Source organism: Bubalus bubalis, chromosome 6 (genome assembly GCF_019923935.1).
Source record: "Bubalus bubalis isolate 160015118507 breed Murrah chromosome 6, NDDB_SH_1, whole genome shotgun sequence".
NCBI classification, from domain to species: Eukaryota; Metazoa; Chordata; class Mammalia; order Artiodactyla; family Bovidae; genus Bubalus; species Bubalus bubalis.
This window is the reverse complement of record NC_059162.1, coordinates 93,030,963-93,052,672: the sequence shown is the minus strand read 5'-3', so window position 1 is coordinate 93,052,672 and position 21,710 is coordinate 93,030,963. Positions and strand designations below refer to the sequence as shown.

General features: G+C 38.2%; 1 protein-coding gene across 5 annotated transcripts in view; it reads left to right on the top strand.

Annotated features, from left to right (window-relative positions):
- SCP2 (sterol carrier protein 2) overlaps positions 1-21,710 on the top strand; it is a 201,899-nt gene that overhangs the window by 18,848 nt on the left and 161,341 nt on the right. For all 5 annotated transcript variants that reach the window (XM_044945007.1, XM_006063802.4, XM_025288718.3 and 2 more), the window contains one exon: positions 9,852-9,978. In XM_044945007.1, coding sequence (XP_044800942.1) covers positions 9,852-9,978 — 127 coding nt within the window. The remainder of the gene's footprint in view (positions 1-9,851; positions 9,979-21,710) is intronic.

Here is a 21,710-nt window from a genome sequence, read left to right as displayed (position 1 = left end):
ATTGGAGAATTTAGTCTATTTACATTTAAGGTGTTATTGTTAAGTATAGACTTACTGTGGAGAAGGAAATGACAACCCACTCCATTACTCTTGCCTGGAAAATCCCATGGACGGAGGAGCCTGGTAGGCTGCAGTCCATGGGGTCGCTAAGGGTCCGACACGACTGAGGCGACTTCACTTTCACTTTTCACTTTCATGCATTGGAGAAGGAAATGGCAATCCACACCAGTGTTCTTGCCTGTAGAATCCCAGGGATGGGGGAGCCTGGTGGGCTGCCGTCTATGGGGTCGCACAGAGTCGGACACGACTGAAGCGACTTAGCAGCAGCAGCAGCAGCATAGACTTACTGCCATTTTGTTAATAGTTTTCTGGTTATTTTGTAGGGTATAGGTATTATTTGAAGAGATAATGGTTAGCATATAACTTGGACTGGCAAAGGACACTAATCTATAGATTGAAATTCCAGTGACTCCAAAGTAGAATAAATAAAAAGAAACTCATATATAGATATGTCACAGTGAACTGCAGAACAAAAGAAAAAAAAAAGCAATACAAAAGCAAAGAGAATAGTGGGGTTTAATATCTTTGTTTTGGGGCCACACTGCATGGCTTGTGGTATCTTAGTTCTCCAACCAAAGATTGAACTTGGGTCATCAGCAGTAAAACACAGATTCCTAACCACTGGACTGCCAGGGAATTCTCTTTTAGTATTTTCTTTGTATGGAGACTATTAGTACAACACAGGTTATAGACATTCTTTTTGTGTATCTATGGATATTGAGTTTGGGCACATTAGCTTTAGAATAATTTTACCTTCTATTTGTGAAAAAGTAATTAGAAAATTATTAAATGAGTGTTTTAAGCAATTTGAAGCAACTTCTAAATGAATTTTTTGACGATTTTAAGACTAAGGGTCTATAAATTTGGTTATTGACATCATTTTAAAAAGTTGTATTTTAGTTAAGAGTTTCCTTCGTGACTCAGCGGTAAAGAATCTGCCTGCTAATGTTGGAGATGCCAATCCCTGGTACAGGAAGATCCCCCAGAGAAGGAAATGACAATCCACTTCGGTATTCTTCCCTGGGAATTCCCACAGACAGAGCCTGGTGGGCTACAGTCCTTGTCAGATATGACTTCGTGACACTTGCCCACCACCATTTTGTTAAACCATAGTCTCTTCATCTTAAAAGTAGTCTTAATTTTAGTAATAATCATTTGGTAATGGTTTCTACTTTTTAGTTTTGTTTCTCCAGTGTTAAGTGTATAATTTCTTATATATATATGTTTTCCCCAAGAGGGGAGTTGTTTCTTTAATTATATACTTGATGATTCTTTAAAATATGAGTATCTAGGAACTGATCTCTCTGGTAAATTCAGATTTTCCTGTAGAAGGTGCTACATTATAAAAATAGAATCATTGTTAGAAAATGAGTTGAAGACTTTTAGCCTTTCACTTGGGATTATATTGTTACCTAATGCATGAGATCAATCTCATTCAATTTTCTGTGTTCTAACATTAAAGGACCTCTACCCCATATTAATTTAAATCCATGTAATATTATCTCTTAGAATCAAAAGAGTGGTTGGAACATCACAGGCCTTCCAATCAACAGAAGCTATTTCCCATTTTCCCTTAGAGAGCATTTTAAGAAAATGGTTTAAGCTAAGTTGGGTCTTAAATATAATTAAGGTATAGTAACAATTTTTTTTTTGTTTTTGGTGGTGTGGTGTAGGTTTTGGGATGTTAGTTCCCCAACCAGGGATTGAACCTGGCCCTTGGCAGTGAAAACGTGGAATCCTAACCACTGGACTGATAGGGAATTCCCTAAAATTGCTATATAATAAATAAGAATAATAATAAAATAAAGGTAATTATTGATCCTCCTGGAGGAGGAAATGGCAACCCACTCAAGTATTCTTACCTGGAGAATTCCATGGACAGAGGAGCCTGCAGGCTATAGTCCATGGGGTTGCAAAAAATTGGACACAACCAAGCACATACATACACAATTAAAGATCAAGGAAGACAAGTTGTTTCTGGTTATGGGATAAAACATCATAAGCCAAGTCATGAATGTTGGAATGAATATAGTAGGTTCAGGGGACAGTTTGAAAAACTGGATTGCAGGGTGGCAACAGGAAAAGATGCCAAATAAGATGGTTAGGTGATTGGCTAACAGAGGTACTTAATATTTATGTCACATGATACATAGATGTTTTTCTTTCGTAGTTAATGGTAGGTACCTTGATAACTTTTATTAAAACTAGAAAATAGTAAAATTCATCCATAGTCCGGTAATTTTAAAAAGTAAATATGTTAAAAGTCGTTTTCTGATTGTTTAATATTGTTCAAAAGTATATATGTTAAAAGTCATTTTCTGCTTGTTTAATCCTATTCTTCAGAGGTAACCAGTATATTTATATGTCCTTTCTTTTTTCTGTATTTATAGAGATATCTAAATATATTCATGTACTATACTACACACACATACATACTAACAATGTTAAAAAAAATTTGACATGTACGTGAAGAAGATGAAAAATTTTATACATATTGCTTTTTCACTTTACAAATGGACAGATTTCCTGGTTCAAACATGTTGATAAACTTCCTTATTTTTTTTAAGAAATTATTATATTTTTTAATTGAAGGATAATTGCTTCACAGAATTTTGTTGTTTTCTGTCAGACATCAAATGAATGATAAACTTCCTTATTTTTAACAACTTCTTAGTATTCTTTTTCATGGCCATAAGGTTTTCAATTGATCCCTTCTGCTTTTCTGGTTAGATGGTTTACTTTTAATTTTATACGTGTTTTGTTTTTTTGTTTTGCTGTTACAGTGCTCCAGTCAACATTCTTGTACATAATATCTTTACTTTCTCAAGCAGTTCTGTCTTTTTTTAATCCTTTTTTTCCCTCCCACTATCCTCAAGCTAGTATTTCTGTAGGACAGAAGTAATTTAGACAATGTTTTAGTTAGAGGTGGCCCTGAAGATGTTGTACCGGTAAAGTGAAGCCATAAAGCCCAGAGTGAAGTAATTACCCAGTGCCATACGACCAAGTTAGCAGTTAGTGATACAACTGTTGAAGAAGGCAATGGCACCCCACTCCATTACTCTTGCCTGGAAAATCCCATGGACGGAGGAGCCTGGTAGGCTGCAGTCCATGGGGTCGCTGGGAGTCGGACACGACTGAGCGACTTCACTTTCACTTTTCACTTTCATGCATTGTAGGAGGAAATGGCAACCCACTCCAGTGTTCTTGCCTGGAGAATCCCAGGGACGGGGAAGCCTGGTGGGCTGTCATCTATGGGGTCGCACAGAGTCGGACACGACTGAAGCGACTTAGCAGCAGCAGCAGCAGCAGATACAACTGAGACCAGGTCTTTTGATCCAGAGGTGCTTAGCTGAAACTGATGCCTCCTGGCTTGTACCAGCTTGCAAGATCTGATTATGCATGCCTTTTTTTTTTCTATCTTTGCTTTCAGTGACATCATGCTAGCATATTCAAATTGGTCACTGCAGGATTATTTACACCCCCAAAATCGACAAATACTATCAGTAAGACCTCCTTCATCCAACATGAGCCTATTGAATATTTTACTAGGAAACCATTGATTTAAATCTACCATCTTTCTACTTGTTTTCTTTTGTTCAATATCTTCTTTATTCCTTTTTTCCTCTTTGTCTTCTTTTCTGTTCATTGAGAATTCTTTATAATTTTATTTTGTCTGTTTTATGATCATATTAACTATACCTCTGGAGCTTTGCTTTTAGTGGTTTCATTAGGGTTTACATTCATCTTTAACTTATTCACAAACCCCCTTTAAGTAATGTTATGACTGTTCGCTGTAGTATGTTACATGAATCTTACAAAGTGTTTTTTTGGTTGCCTCTTCCTAGAAGCACATTTTACTATACATGTTATAAGCCCCTCATCAGTGGGCTTTTTGTCTTAAATAGTCAATATTTTTAAATTTTAATTAAAAAATTTTTATTTATAGCTGCACTGGGTCTTCATTGCTGCACATGGGCTTTCTGTAGTTGCAGAGAACGGGGGCTACTCTAGAATGTGGGCTTCTCATTGCAGTGACTTCCCTTGTTGCAGAGCATGGACTCTAGAGCCCAGGTTCAGTAGTTGCGGTGCATGGGCCCAGTTACCCCAAGGCACGTGGAATCCTTCCAGACCAGGGATCAAACCCCTGTTCCCTGCATTGGCAGGCAAATTCTCAGCCATTGGACCATCAGGAAAGTCCCTCATCAATTATTTTTTGAACAGATACTTAAAAAAGGAACCCTTATATTTTTTTCCACATGTTTATCATTTTCAGTGCTCCTTATTCCTGTATTATTGATCAAGAATTTCCTTTAGGATTATTTTCCTTCTGCCTGGAGAATCTGCCTTACCACTTCATATAGTACTGATTTGCTGGTGATATATTCTCTCAATGTCTGTGAGTTCTACTAGGTCTTTATTTACCTTTTTTTTTTGAAAGATATATTTGCTGAGTACAGAACTCTTTGTCAGCTTTACTTTATCTTAGTTCACTGTCTTTTTGGCTTTCACTGTTTTCAATTTAAAGTCTGTTATCATTCTTATTTTTTGTTCCCCTATACTTAATGTATATTTTACTTTGATTACTTTTAGTATTTTTCTTTCTCACTGGTTTCAAACAGTTTTATTATGATGTACCTTGGTGTAGTTTTATCATGTTTTGTGTTATTGGGGTTTGTTGAGGCTCTTGGCTATATGAGTTATAGTTTTCATCAGATTTGAAAATTTTTCATCCATTATGGCTTAAACTATTTTTTTCTGACTTTTGTCTCTCTCCATCTTCTCTTTTCCTGACTCCAGTTATAATATCTCTAAACTTCTTGATTGTTGTTCCACAATTCACTGATCTTGTTCATTTTTTTAAAGTTTTTTTTCCTCCTCATGTTTTAATTTGTTATTTGCTCAGGTTTGCTAATCTGTGCTGCATTGTTTAGTCTGTTAATTTCATTGAGTTTACTTTTCAGACAATGTATATTTTAGCTCTAAAAAAATTTTGACTCTTTTTTATATCTTCCATATTTTTCTTTGTCATGTTCATGCTTTTTTACCTTCTTGAACAAATGGAGTATGTTTATAGTAATGTTGCAGGAAGAGGGACCTCTTCCAGGGCCCAAGAGTGGGCTCTTGTCTAACACTTGGAAATGAATTATCTGAGGAGACACACGTGTTGACAAAGCAATATGACTTTATGGGGAAGGGGCACCCAGGTAGAGAGTAGTAGGGTAAAGGAACCCAGGAGAATTGCTCTGCAAAACTCGCAGTCTCAAGTTTTATGGTGATGGGATTAGTTTCCGGGTTGTCTTTGGCCAATCCTTCTTTGATTGGCCAAAGACTCAGTCTTTCCTGGTGGCGCACACATTGCTTAGCCAAGATGGATGCCAGTGAAAGGGATTCTGGGAGGTGGTCAGACACCTTTTGACTTTTCCCAAACTCTCCTGGTTAATGGTGGCTTATTAGTTCTGTGTTCCTTACCAGGACCTCCTGTTGTAAAATAACTCACACAAATGATTACTATGGTGCCTGGCCAGAGTGGGTGGTTTCAGTCAGTGTGCTTCCCCTAACAGTAATTGTTTTAGTGGAGTTTATTTATAGTAATTGTTTAACATTAAAACAATTCTGTCATCTGTATCATTTCTATTGATTGATTAATCCATTCTTTACAGGTTGTAGTCTTCATTTCATTGCTTGCCTCATAACTTGTGATTGAATGTTAGACATTATGAATTTTGCTTTGTTGGGTGTTAATGGAATTTTTGTATTCCATTAACTATTTAGGAGTTTGTTCTGGGATAGTTGTTTTTTAGAAGTGGTTTGATCCCTTTGAGATTTGCTTCTATGTTTTGTTAGGCAGAATCCAGAACAGTCCTTATTATTCCAAGGCTGAACTGAAGCTGCTATTCAAACAGTAACCTCAGGATTCCATTGATGCTCTTTGTGTTAGGAGATCTTTCCATTGTGGTTTTGAGAATAAAACTATTCCTGGCCCTATGGGAACATTGGGAATTATTGTGCCTGCTCCTTTTCAGTGACTCTTTCCCTGGTCTTATTAGTTTCCTCATATTCATGTGTTGATTAGATTCTCTAAAGACTCAAGGGGAGCTCTCCAGATTTTCAGAGAGCTCTCCCTCTCTTCTCTCCATTACTCTTCTCTGTGAGTTCTTTCAGAGATCCCTGTACTAAGCTTTATGTTGTCCATTGTTTGAAAACAGTCACTTTGTATATTTTGCTAAAGTTTTTAAATGTTTAAGATAGAAGGGTAAATCTGGTTTCTGTAGTCCATCATGGCTAAAAGCAGAAGTGTGTATAATTGTTTTCATTAACATCCCTTTCAACATAGATATTATTTTCCATATTTAAAAAAATTTTTTTAGACTTTTTTTGACAGAAAAACTTCCCACTGATGGAAATCCAAACATAATTTTATATATTTATTTTAAAGATTTCTGTGTTCACAGATTCCACGGGACCCATTTATCAATTGATTTTATCTTTATCCTTTGGATTGGCAAGTTGCTTATCATATCTAACTAATTTTCCTTGTGTAAGCCTATTCTTTCTTAATATTATTTTTTATATTTATTCATTTGTTTGGCTGCACCCAGTCTTAGACCCTGCACACAGGATCTTTGATCTTCATTATGATGTATGGGCTCTTTTCGTTAAGGCATGTGGGGTTTAGTTCCCCGACTAGGGGTTGTTGACTGAAAAGATGCACAATATGAGAGTTTTGAGTTAAGTTTTATTTGGGACAAAATCAGGACTGCAGCCCAGGAGCGGGTACCTCAGATAGCTCTGAGAGACTGCTTCAAAGAGGCAGTCGGACAAGGTCAATATATGATTTTGGTGAAGTGGGAGTTCAATGCAGTCAAGCGCTTGCTTTACAAAAGGTTTTCTGCTGGTCAGAAGGAGCTGATGTCACCCTGAACGGATTCAGTGCTTTTCTACACATGAAGAGATGCAAAGACTGGGATCATCTGAAAAGATCTAACTATATAAACATCTGTTCTACCAGATTCCCTGGAGCACAGAGTGCCTCACTCCACCCTGAGCTCACTCTAGGGGAAGTGCTAAAGGTCGACAGATGCAGCAGCACAGGCTCAACCTCTACAGAGACAGATGGCAAATGCCTTTGTTATTGTCGTTCAGTTGCTGGCAAATGCTTTTGGCAAGTACCAGTTTGTAGTTGACAGGATGAAAGTTGGCTCCCTTGCATTGGGAGTGTGGAGTCTTAGCCACTAGACCACCAGAGAAGTCCCTCTTAATCTTTTTTTTTTTTTTTTTGAGTTTTTTTAAATTGGAGAATTGGGAAGATCCCCTGGAGACGGGCATGGCAACCCAGTCCAGTATTCTTGCCTGGAGAAGTCCATGGACAGAGGAGCCTGGCAGGCTATAGTCCATGGGGTCACAAAGAGTTGGACATGACTGAACAACTAACACACACACATAGTTGATTATAATGTTTTGCCAATCGCTGCTGTACAGCAAAGTGACTCAATTATGCACATATATACACTCTACTTTATGTTCTCTTCCATTATGATTGATCACTGGATATTGAATGTAGTTCTCTCTGCCATACATTAGGATCTTGTTGTAAACGTAATGTCTACCAACCCTAGACTCGCAGTCCACCCCTCTCCCTCCCCCTGCCCTTTGGCAACCACAAGTCTATCCTCTAGTTCTTTGAATCTGTTTCTGTTTTGTAGATAGGCTCATTGCACCATATTTTTGACTCCACATATAAGTGGAATCATAGTATTTTTCTTTTCTTTCTGATTTACCTCAGTTGGTATGATATTCTGTAGTTACATCGATGTTGCTGCTGCAAATAGCATTATTTCACACATTTTTGTGGCTGAGTAGTGTTCCATTGTACATACGTACCACATCTTCTTCATTCATTCATCTTTTGATGGACATGAGGTTGTTTCCATGTTTTCTCTATTTTGAACAATGCTGCTATGAACATAGTAGTGCATGTATCTGTTTGAATTATAGTTTTGTCTGGGTATATTCCCAGTAGTGGAATTGCTGGATTATATCGTAGTTCTGTTTTTAGTTTTCTGAGACGCCTCCATAGTGTTTTTCATAGTGGCTGTACCAACTTACATCTTCACCAACAGGGTATAGGTATGAGGGTACCCTTTTCTTCACAGCCTCTTCAGAATTTGTTATTTGTAGACTTTTTAATGATGGCCATTCTGACAAGTGTAAGGTGGTACCTCATTGTAGTTTTGATTTGCATTTCTCTAATAATTAATGGTTTTTAAAAAAGGCAGAGGAACCAGAGATCAAATTGCCAACATCCGCTGGATCATGGAAAAAGCAAGAAAGTTCCAGAAAAACATCTATTGCTGCTTTATTGACTATGCCAAAGCCTTTGACTGTGTGGCTCACAATAAACTGTGGAAAATTCTGAAAGAGATGAGAATACCAGACCACCTGACATGCCTCTTGAGAAACCTATATGCAGGTCAGGAAGCAACAGTTAGAACTGGACATGGAACAACAGACTGGTTCCAAATAGGAAAAGGAGTCCGTCAAGGCTGTATATTGTCACCCTGCTTATTTAACTTATATGCAGAGTACATCATGAGAAATGCTGGGCTAGAAGAAGCACAAGCTGGAATCAAGGTTGCCGGGAGAAATATCAATAACCTTAGATATGCAGATGACACCACCCTTATGGCAGAAAGTGAAGAGGAACTAAAGAGCCTCTTGATGAAAGTGAAAGAGGAGAGTGAAAACGTTGGCTTAAACCTCAACATTCAGAAAATGAAGATTATGGCATCTGGTCCCATCATTTCATGGGAAATAGATGGGGAAACAGTGGAAACAGTGTCAGACTTTATTTTTTTGGGCTCCAAAATCACTGCAGATGGTGACTGCAGCCATGAAATTAAAAGGCGCTTACTCCTTGGAAGGAAAGTTATGACCAACCTAGAGAGCGTATTCAAAAACAGAGACATTACTTTGCCAACAAAGGTCCGTCTAGTCAAGGCTATGGTTTTTCCAGTGGTCATGTATGGATGTGAAAGTTGGACTGTGAAGAAAGCTGAGTGCAGAAGAATTGATGCTTTTGAACTGTGGTGTTGGAGAAGACTCTTGAGAGTCCCTTGGACTGCAAGGAGATTCAACCAGTCCATTCTAAAGGAGATCAGTCCTGGATGTTCTTTGGAAGGAATGATGCTAAAGCTGAAACTCCAGTACTTTGGCCACCTCTTGCAAAGAGTTGACTCATTGGAAAAGACTGATGCTGGGAGGGATTGGGGGCAGCAGGAGAAGGGGAGAGAGGATGAGATGGCTGGATGGCATCACCGACTCGATGGACGTGAGTTTGAGTGAACTCTGGGAGTTGGTGATGGACAGGGAGGCCTGGTGTGCTGCAAATCATGGGGTCGCAAAGAGTTGGACACAACTGAGCGACTGAACAGAACTGAACTGAAGAGCATTATTATTTACATTTTAATCATTTTCATCCTCATTACTTTCTATTCCCTCTTCCTTCAAATATGAATGCTAGATGAGCCGGGAATTTATCTGTTTTGTTTATTGTTTTATCCCCAGAACATTTAGCAGTTATTTGCACATAATGGGATTCTTTATACATGTTTCTTTTTTTTTTTGTACTTAAAAATTATTTATTTTTAATTGAATGACTGATTTTAGTCATACTGTCACTTTTTGGCTTACTCCACACTTCTAATTAACAAACGTCTTAAACACTGTAATAGTTGAAAGAGATAACGTATCATGTCGAGTACTTATGAAAAAATTTTTTTCTCCTCTCTTAGGTTCAAGATAGGGCTAATCCAACTGATAAACATGTTGAAGTCATGGTCAACAAGTATGGATTCTCTCCCGGACCATTTGCTCCTCAGATGTTTGGGAATGCTGGAAAAGAGCACATGGAAAAATATGGTATGTTAAAAAAATTTAAGGCTTATTTTTAGTTATATACACATATTTATTAAGGAACTGTAGAGGATGCCAGTTTGTATAAAATATGAAATGGTTTTTCAGTTAAGTTGAAATAGTCTTTGTTGAATTTAGTTGTATTTATACAAATGACATCATATTGGAAATACCTTGGATGTTCCAAAACAAGACACTAAAGTAGGAAAAATAACATAAATCTTCAACCATGGACTATAAATTGAGGCTTATCAGTATTGAGTACAGTATTCTCAGTACTTGAATCCATCAGGAGTCCATCATCATTTGTCAATCCATAGTGTTTTATTTTAAATTTAATTAAATTTATTTATTTATTTTTGGCTACACGGTATCTTCTTTGCTGCATGGGCTTTTTCTTGTTTTGGCAAGTAGGAGCTACTCTCTAGTTCAGTGCACAGGGTTCTTACTGAGATGGCTTCTCCTGTTTTGTGAAGCATAGGTTCTGGGGCATGTGAATCTTCAGTAGTTGTGGCACATGGGTTTACCTGCCCCATGCCATGTGGACTTTGCCCAGATCAGGGATTGAGCCCAAGTCCTCTGCATTGGTAGGCGAATTTTTAACCACTGAACTACCAGGGAAGTCACATAATGTTTTGGGAGAATGAAATTGCGTAGTTGATTTTTATTTTGTAGGTGAGCATCCTAGCTTTTTGACTGATGATCAGTGATTGATCTGCATTAGCCAGTTAGTTAAAGCATGGTGTAGTGCAGAAAGAGTTTTTTTTTTCCTTTAATTTTTATTATATCACCCTGTGTTCTGTGAGATGAGAAAGAAAACAGTTGTGCTTGAAAGTACAACATTCCTATTCTTTGCAGGAGAAATACCATAGGTTTGATAACCAAGATCAAGTAATCAGAAACGAAAGAAATCTTCAAGGAAGATGGTAGGATGGCATAGAGGAGACTGATAGTTTGGGGCCATGGGAATTTTCTTCCTTGTAGCTATTTGTTACCATTTTAAATTCTGTTCATTCCAGTCTGGCTTCCCCTCTTTCTCAATGCTACCACTGATCACCACATTGCCATAGGAAGTAAATACTGCTCAATACTGTTTTAATAGACCTCAGCACCATTAGTCCCTTTTGATCACTTCTTTCTTAAAACATATTTTTCTCTTGGCATTTGTAACACCTCATTCTTCTGCTTTTCCTTACCTCTTTGGCTATTCCTTGTCCATTTCCTTTTGAATTAAATAATTTATTTAAAATATTTAGCTCTTACTGTATTGCAGGCATTGTTCTAGGCACTGAAATATACAAGTACTGTTGTTCGATCGCTCAGTTGTGTCTGATACTTTGCAACTCCGTGGACTGCAGCACGCCAGGCTTGCCTGTCCTTCACTATCTCTTGGAGTTTGCTCAAACTCATGTCCATTGAGTCGATGATGCCATCCCACCATCTTGTCCTCTGTTCCCTTCTTCTCCTTTTGCCCTCAGTTTTTCCTAGCATCAGGGTTTTTTCTCATGAATTGACACTTTGCATCCGGTGGCCAAAGTATTGGAGCTTCAGCTTCAGCATCAGTCCTTTCAATGAATATTTAGGCTTGATTGCCTTTAGGATTGACTGGTTTGATCGTGCTGTCTAAAGGATTCTCAAGAGTCTTCTCCAGCACCACAGTTCAAAAGCATCAATTCTTCAACGCTCAGCTTTATGGTCCCACTCTCACATCTGTACCTGAATACTGGAAAAACCATAGCTTTGAATTTGTGGACCTTTTTGGCAAAGCAGTGCCTCTGCTTTTTAATACACTAGGTTCTTCATAGCTTTTCTTCCAAGGAGCAATTGTCTTTTAATTTCATGGCTGCAGTCACCATCCACAGTGATTTTGGAGTCCAAGAAAATAAAACCTGTCACTGCTTCTACTTTTTCCCCATCTATTTGCCATGAAGTGATGGGACTGGATGCCATGATTTTTGTTTTTTGAACGTTGCATTTTAAGTCAACTTCATCTCTCTCTTACCTTCATCAAAAGGCTCTTGAATTCCTCTTCACTTTCTGTCATTAAGGTGGTGTTATCTGCATATCTGAGGTTTTTGATATTTCTCCTGGCAATCTTGATTCCAGCTTGTGCTTCATCCAGCCCCTCATTTAGCATGACATACTCTGCAAGTAAGTTAAATAGGCAGGGTGACAGTATAGAGCCTTGATGTACTCCTTTCCCAGTTTTGAACCAATCTGTTGTTCCATGTCCAGTTCTAACTGTTGCTTCTTCACCTGTGTACAGATTTTTGAGGAGACAGGTAAGGTGTTTTGGTATTCCCATATCTTTAAGAATTTTCCACAGTTTTTTCTGATCCATACAGTCAAAGACTTTAGTGTAGTCAGTGAAGCATAAGTAGATGTTTTTCTGGAATTCACTTGCTTTTCTCATAATCCAGCAGATGTTGGCAATTTGATCTCTGGTTCCTCTGCCTTTTCTAAATCCAACTTCTACGTCTGGAAGTTTTCAGTTCACGTACAGGTGAAGCCTAGCTTGAGGGATTTTGAGCATTACCTTGCTAGTGTGTGGAATGAGTGTAATTTTGGTTTAGTTTGAATGTTCTTTGGCATTGCCCTTTTTTAGGACTGGAATGAAATTGATCTTATCCAGTTCTGTGGCCATTGCTGAGTTTTCCAAATTTGATGGCAATGAGTGCAGCACTTTTGCAGCATCATCTTTAGGATATGAAATAGCTCAGCTGGAATTCCATCCCCTCCACTAGCTTTGTTCATAGTTTGGCTTCCTAAGGCCTACTTGACTTCACACTCTATGGTATCTGGCTCTAGGTGAGTGACCACACCACTGTGGTTATCCAGGTCATTAACACCTTTTTTTTAAATGCAGTTCCTGTATATAATCTTGTCACCTCTTCTTAATCTCTTCTGCTTCTATTAGGTCCTTATCATTTCTGTCCTTTATTGTGCCCATCTTTGCATGAAATAGTCCCTTGGTATCTCTAATTTTCTTGAAGAGATCTCTAGTCTTTCCCATTCTATTGTTTTCTTCTATTTCTTTGCATTGTTCACTTAAGAAGGCTTTCTATCTCTCCTTGCTATTCTTTGGAATATCAATATTCCAATATCTGCAAATATCCAATGTCTGCATATCAATTAACTATTGCTGTGTAACAAACTACTCCCAAATTCAGTTTTTATTAAATAATGATTATTATCAAAGTTTACAAGTTTGTAGATTGACTGGGAAACAGTGGATCTATGGAGAAGGAAATGGCAACCCATTCCAGTATTCTTGCTTGGAGAATCCCATGGACGGAGGCGCCTGGTGGGCTACAGTCCATGGGGTCGCTAAGAGTCGGACACGACTGAGCAACTTCACTTTCACTTTTCATTTTCATGCATTGAAGAAGGAAATGGCAACCCACTCCAGTGTTCTTGCCTGGAGAATCCTAGGGACCAGGGAGCCTGGTGGGCTGCCGTCTATGGAATTGCACAGAGTTGGACACGACTGAAGTGACTTAGCAGCAGCAGCAGCAGTGAATCTAAGTCATGCTCAGCTCTTTTTGTCTGGGTTGATCATATGAGTGTAGGTTGGGTGTCCATTTTACTCCTGTTTGGCTGGGTGTCTTTTCTTGGGACCAGCGGGCCACCTCTGGCATGTCCTTTTCATAGTCACAGCAGAAGCAGAAGAGAGTGATCTGCAATATGCAAGGCATCTTGAGACTTGACCAAAGCAAGTCATATGAAAAACTTGGAATCAAGGGATAGAGAAATATACTCTACTTTTTTAAAGGTAGGAATCTGCAAAGTCAGATCATAAAGGGAAAAAGAATTAGGGATATCAATGAAGTCATTCACAAGCAACAAATAAGCAGGGGAGATGTGTGGTATTTGCTTAAATTTCTAGTAGGGGGAGACAGTAGCATATGAACAAAATAAAGATAATTTAAAATAATGATTAGTAGCTGTGAAGAAAATAAAACAAGGTAATGCATTTGTTGGGGGGGGGGTGGCTAGGATAGTCAATGATGGAGTGTTTACCTGTATATCCAGTTTTCACCTTCACATTTCTGCTTGTGTGTGTAACAGATGTCTCAAATTTCACATGTTTACGTGCAGACTCAAAGAGTCAAGGAATTATGGTGGTGACTGAATGCAGCATTTTTTAAAAATATGAAATTTGTTGTTGTGTAGTATAACTCAAGTCAGAGAAATGCACGCAACATAAATATACAGCTTAGTGAATTCTCCCAAAGCCCATATCTGTAACCTAATTTACCTCCCAGGTCAAAAATAGAATGCTAACACCTAAGAATCCTCTCTGTAGAAAATTTTTATCTTAAAAACTTTGTGGCTTTCGTTTTTATTGTAAAAACTTGTTTGGTCCTCCTGTCTACAAATTACACCTGCAAAATCTCTTTGGGTCCTTTCTGAGATGGCTGAGGGGCAACCTTCTTAAACTTCTAAGCAGTCCTTTGAGAGGAATTGTGAGGCACAGCTCTTTTCTCTTTAGAGAGCTTTTTTTCTGTATGAAAAGTATTCTGAGGCATCGTCTTTGTTTTTTTCTGAGTCTTAAAAGATCTGTCACAACCTGGGCTTCATTTTTGGACCGTGTTTTTCTGGCAGTGCACTGGCTTTGATCTTCGCTCAAAGACTTAATTTTAGCATCTTTTACCACTTTGAGAGTCTGAGAATTTTTAAAACTATGAAGTCCTGGATTGTTTTTGTTTAATAGCCCTTTCTGCAATATAGCATTATAGAATTTTACTATAAGCAGCAAGAATCAATCATGTGGCAGTTTCAATATTTTGTTTATTATCTAGTTTCTACATAACTTTTGGTAATAGTAGTATTATAATTTCTGCTTCTATTGTAACAGGGGTCTCCTTTTCCTCAGTTTTCAGGAAGATTTTGTTCTTTTGTAAACTCTCATCTGCAGCATCCTCAGTGTCTGGTTTCTTCGAGGCACTTCAGTTTTTTTCACTAGCAATGTTCCAAACTTTGGAATTAGAATGGTTCCAAAGCCATTCACATGTTTTACATTTTTGTTCAGTATAACTCCATTTCCACTGTATTAGTCTGCTTGGGCTGATATAGAAAATATCATAGACTGGGTAGCTCAAACAAGGAAATTTATTTCTCATAGTTCTAGAGGCTGGGAAGTATAAAATCAAGATGTATGATAGGGTTTATATCATACTGAAGCCTCTTTTCTTGGGTCATAGGTGACCTCCATCTCATTGTGTATTCACATGACCTGTTCTTTTGTGTGGGTGCAGAGACAGAGGGAGAGAAAATTCTCTGTGTTCTTTTTTTAAGGATTCTTATAAGGGCACTAATCCTGTCTGGAGAGTCTCACCCTCATGACCTCATATACCATAATTATTATACCTCTGCAAATACCCATCTCCAAATACCATCACATTGGTTGTTAGGACATCAGCAAATGAATTCTGAGGGGACACAGTTAAGTCTATAGCATTCAGGTACCAAAATATGTGTTAATATTATAAATTACTGTGTTACAGTGAAACTGTTTAAAAACCATTTCTTGTTTTAATTCCTGCTGTCTAGTCTTCCCATATGTAAGCTCACTGGCCTTTCAGTGTGTTCAATAAGCCAAACCTATTCCTTGTACCACAGTCTTATATTTTCTTTGGCTACAGTGCTCTTTATTCTTTTAAGGTCAACTCTTTTTGCTGTTTAGGTCTTTAAAAAAAAAACCTCTTATATCTACAACACTTTACAGAAGTATTTCTGCTTGGATGTCTGATAGATCTTTCAAATTTAATAGGTCTGAAACTGAAATACTAATTGTCTCCTTGAACTTCCACCTTCCCCATTGTTTCCTCCTGAAGTTTCTCCTATTCAGAAAACGATAACTCTGTCTTTCTAGGACCTATGACCCACCATTTTTCATTTTTCTTGTACTCAATATTCAATATATCAGCAAACCGTTTTACTCATTTCTCAGAATATCTATAAATATGAGAAATAGAAATATTTCTCTACATTTCCCCCACTTCTGTAGTGCAGACTATCATAATTTCTCACCTGGAGTATAGGAGTCTCCTAAATGGATTTTCTGCTTCTGCACATGCATCTGTACAGTCAATTTTTTCTTTTTTCCAGATCAGTGCTTTTCAAATATAAACTAGATCATTTCATTCCTCTGCTCAAAACTCTGTTGTGTTCTTACCACACTCAGATTGAAACCTTCAGGTCTTTTTATGGCCTACAAACTTCTGTATGTTCTGACCTTCAACCCTCATTATCTGACTTCATTTCCTACCATTTTTTTTTCTTTCACCTCTCTGCCCCAGCCTCAAACACAGTAAGCACATTGCTACTTCATTCAGGGCCTTAGCCTTGCTATTTCAACTTCTGAAACACTCTAAGATATCAGTGCTAACTTTCTTACTTCTGTCAGGTCTTTGCTCAAATGTCATCTTCTGCTTTCTTTCATCACCCTCATTCCCAGAATTGCCTATCCTCTGTCTTCTGCTTTAACATTTTCTATAGCACTTATAGAAATCTGGCTATATATATTTTCTTATTTCTTGAATGTCTCTTCCAACCAGAATTGAAGTCCACAGTTCAGTCAGTTCAGTTGCTCAGTCTTGTTTGACTTTTTGCGGCCCATGGACTGCAGCATGCCAGGCTTCCCTGTCCATCAACAACACCCGGAGCTTGCTCAAACTCATGTCCATGAGTTGGTGATGCCACTCAACCATCTCATCCTCTGTTGTCCCCTTCTCCTCCTGCGTTCAATCTTCCCCAGCATCAGGGTGTTTTCCAGAGAGCAAGCTCTTCGCATCAGCTGGCCAAAGTATTGGAGCTTCAGCTTCAGCATCAGTCCATCCAATGAATATTCAGGACTGTTTTTCTTTATGATTGACTGGTTTGATCTCCTTGCAGTCCAAGAGGCTCTTCTCCAACAACATAGTTCAAAAGCATCAATTATTTGGTTCTCAGCTTTCTTTATGGTCCAACTCTCATGTCCATACATGACTATTGGAAAAACTATAGATTTGACTAGACAGACCTTTGTTGGCAAAGTAATGTTTCTGCTTTTTAATATGCTGTTTAGATTTGTCATAGCTTTTCTTCCAAGGAGCAAGCATCTTTTAATTTCATGGCTGCAGTCACCATCTGCAGTAATTTTGGAGCCCAAGAAAATAAAGTCTCTCATTGTTTCCATTGTTTTCCCATCTATTTGCCATGAAGTGATGGGACTGGATGTCATGATCTTCATTTTTTGAATGTTGGGTTTTAAGCCAGCTTTTTCACTCTTCTCTTTCACTTTCATCAAGAGGCTCTTTTGTTCCTCTTTGCTTTCTGCCATAAGAGTGGTGTCATCTGCATTTCTGAGGTTATTAATATTTCTCCCGGCAATCTTGATTCCAGCTTGTGCTTCATCCAGCCCAGCATTTTGCATGATGTACTCTGCATATAAGTTAAATAAGCAAGGTGACAGTGTACAACCTTGACGTACTCCTTGCCCAATTTAGAACCAGTGTGTTGTTCCATGTCCAGTTCTAACTGTTGCTTCTTGACCTGCTTACACATTCCTCAAGAGGCAGGTCAGGTGGTCTGGTATTCCCATCTCTTGAAGAATTTTCCAGTCTGTTGTGATCCACACAGTCAAAGGCTTTTGTATAGTCAATAAAGCAGAAGTAGATGTTTTTATGGAACTCTGTTGCTTTTTCTACGATGTAATGGATGTTGGCAATTTGATCTCTGGTTCCTCTGCCTTTTGTAAATCCAGCTTAAACATCTGAAAGTTCTCAGTTTACATACTATTGAAGCCTCTCTTAGAGAATTTTGTGCATTACTTTGCTAGCATGTGAGATCAATGCAATTGTGAAGTACTTTGAACATTCTTTGGCATTGCCTTATTGGGATTGGAATGAAAACTGACCTTTTCCAGTCCTGTGGCCACTGCTGAGTTTTCCAAATTTGCTGGCATATTGAGTGCAGCACTTTCACAGCATCGTCTTTTAGGATTTGAAATAGCTCAACTGGAATTCCATCACCTCCACTAGCTTTGTTCATAGTGATGTTTCTTAAGGCCCACTTGACTTCACATTCCAGGATGTCTGGCTCTAGGTAAGTTATCACACTATTGTGGTTATCTGGGTCATGAAGATCTTTCTTGTATAGTTCTTCTGTGTATTCTTGCCACTTCTTAATACCTTCTGCTTCTGTTAGGTCCTTACTGTTTCTGTCCTTTATTGTGCCCATCTTTGCATGAAATGTGCCCTTGGTATCTCTAATTTTCTTGAAGAGATCCCTAGTCTTTCCCATTCTATTATTTTCCTCTATTTCTTTTTATTGATCACTGAGAAATGCTTTCTTATCTCTCCTTGCTGTTCTTTGGAACTCTGCATTCAGATAGGTATATCTTTCCTCTTCTCCTTTGCCTTTAGCTTCTCTTCGTTTGTCAACTCTTTGTAAGGGCTCACTGATTTTTGTTTGTTTTATTCCCTGCTCTCTGACTGTTACTTAGAAGAGTGCCTGGCATAGAACAGGTATTCTGTAATTAATTAATCTTAGAGGCCCTTTTCTTCATCGTTCTAATTAAAGTGGATCCCTCCTGTTATTATTTTTAATAGATAGTTTCCTATTGCTTTCCTTCATAGCACTTAGCTGTATTTATATTCATATATTTATTGTATGTAGTTTTACTTGTTTAATTTTTGTGTTCCTTATTTCTCTTATAAACTTGTTTGAAAGTAGAAATTAGGTTTGTTTTGTTTACCTTCAATCCATGCAGCCTAGCAACAGTGGTTGGCATGTAATCTGGCCAGAAAAAGAGGTTTTTCCCCTCTTTTTTTCTATAGTCTCTAGGATATTTAAATGTTCAATAACTTTTTTTTTTAATGAATGAATGAATAAATTTCCATACCCATATTATCTCATTCAATTCTCACAACAATCCATTGTAGGAAATATTATTATTGTACTATTATAATTGTACTATTAGTACAATTGTTATAATTGTACTATTAAGTACAATTCTAGCTTCAGGATCTCATATATATATTTAATATATATCTCATATCATGTATATTATATATATATTTTTTTCTTTCTCTTTCATGGTTTCCTTCCTTCCTTTCTTTCTCTCTCTCTCCCTGCTTTGTTTCTTCCTTCGTTTGTCTTTGTTTCTTCCTTCCTTCCTTTCTTTCTTTAAATGGTGTTGAGAAAGTGTCCTTTAATTCTTTCAAAAGATTACACCACCATGGATCTCCTGTACTTTTCTCACCCTTCCCTATAGTCATGATTTGATTTATTGCAACATTTTTTTCACTTTTTGCAGCAACATTTCAACATTTTTCTACAAGTGTTTCACTCTTAGGGGGAGTCTTTCTCTTCTGGGTGGTAGTTTCAGAGCAATTGTAAGCCTACCACTAACTCCCCACTCCTCTCCTCTGCAGTGTTTTCAGACTGCCCTTCTTCCCTAGAGTCATCCTGTGGACGTGAGAGCTGTTACTGTGGAAGTTACTGGCAGATATTTGGTTACTTTTCTTTTCCCCTTTATCTTTTTTTTCCACTTATAGGTAATTTGAAGTTTTGTGTTTTCTTTTGTCTAGTTATGCAGAGAGTATGACTTTGTGCAGTTTTATTTGTTCTTCTTGTTTATTGGTATTGTTTTTGAGGATACAGAGATTTTGGCCGCTTCCATTGCCCTCAGCTAGCTGGAAATCCTGTGTCTGGTGCGTTTTCAATCTTTTCTAAAGTTTTACATTAGTCATAGTAGTTGGACAGTTTTTTCTAGTCTAAAATTTGAAGTATAAATGTACGAAATGTTATTGTTCATCCAGTAGATTTCTAGTGAATTGTAGAATTTCATTGAGTTTCAAGTTGTCACTTGAAATTGCCATTTTTGAATGTGTCCCAGAAATGAATAGGTAAGAATGCTTGTAGTAGCTTACATTCTGCCATAGAGTCAGGAGATTTTTGTGGCTTCAAAGTTTGATTCCAGGAGATTGAGATCTTCTTATACCATGCATATTCTTAAAACAACCAAAAATGTGAATTGGCAGTTCAGAATCAGGAGTCAGCAAGCAATCTGTGTCCTGGCTTCATAAATACATGGTAAGGGATTGGCTGAATATTTTTCAAAGGGTTGCTACCTTGTATAGATTAATTTGATCCCATAGTAAGAAAACAAGAAGGAAAGACATAATATCTACTGAATATCTCCATTTTAGACACTATACCAGGTGCTTTTATATAGTTTATGTGCCCTTCTTCCTATAAGTCCATGTATGAATTGCTTATAAATCTTCTAATGGATAGTAAAGCATTTGTACTTCCTGTGACAAGAAACTTGCCATAGACACTACTCATTCCATTTTTCTGGGTGATTCCAATTGTTACAGTGCCCTTTTTCATGTTGAATTCAAATCTCTCTTCCTATAGTTTCTGTCTTCTGAGACTTATATTAATAGAACAAGCCTCTTTCACCTTATTGCCTGTCAAATATCTGAAGCCAGCCAGACCTTGTTCCTTTAACTGTTTCTCATTATGTTACTGAAATGCACGTCCATGTGCCTGATGCACAGAGAGGCCAAACAAGTCTGAAATTTTAGAGTTTGGAACAGAGAAAGGTTTATGGAGGAGATGCAAGAAGGGTGGCTCGTGCCTTAAAACCCCAAAAGCTTTCATCAAATCTCTTTTATAGGAAAGGTGAGGAGGGGTGTGGTTAGTTACCGTAAACTTCTTGGGGCCACGTCCTTTGTTCTAGAAGTCAAGTCATAGTCAGGTAATGAAGTTCCTGTAAATCTCTACCAGCAAATGTTATTTTTTCTTCTAATAAGAACAGGCAAGGTCCCAAGGGCCAGTTTCACCTTCTGAGGTCCTAGTCCTGGCTAAGAGGAGGAGGTAGACCTCAGTTGGTCCCCAGACCCTGCCCAGCTGTCATCACTGAGGGAGCCAGGCACCCAATCCAACTGGCCCTGAGGCTCCTCAGGTCTCCCAGATGGGGAGGAGGAAGTGGGTAGGGACAGGTCCCACAGACTGTGACCCAGGCAGACTGCCATTGCTATAAGGTCTCAGAGACAGGAATGGGGAAGAGGTTCACTGCTGCTTCCAGGCCTGGCCCTGCCAGTGTGTGACCTAGGGGAGGGTTCTAGAGGCTTGCAGGACATAGGCCCTACCTGTTCCCTGGGCCCTCCAGCTCATCCACTGGTCCAAGGCCAGGTGAGCTAGAAGGCCCCTGGAAGAAGACCAGGATTTGCCTTTTAATTCACTCTACACCTGATGACCACCACTCCAATGGGCTCATTGACAGTTGGCTGTTTATGGGAGGGGCCCACTAATGATATTGCAGTAACCTTTGCCTCCTAATGACTGCATGCTAATGTTTGCACTTGTCTGGGTTCTATTACAACTGTTTCATTACCCATCATCACTGGACTAATTCCTGTACTGTGATCGCATGTAAGCTTTTCTGGTAATCTCATCACACTGGTGATTCACATTGAGTTTATAGTGGAACAGAACCTCAGAGCTTTTCTCATGGCTGCTGCTCCTTTTCTTAGGCAGTTTTGGGTATTCAAGAATAGAACTGGGCATTTAATTAATTATATTCTGAGCCATCTCATTGATAAATCTCTTCGAAGTCTATTTGAATCCAACATTGTAGCAGTCTATCCCAGTTTCAGATTTGATGAGCATAACTTTAATTTTCTAATCCAATTTTTAGAAATATTACCCAGAGCATGGCTGAAGTTAGAGATTAGTAGTAGAGA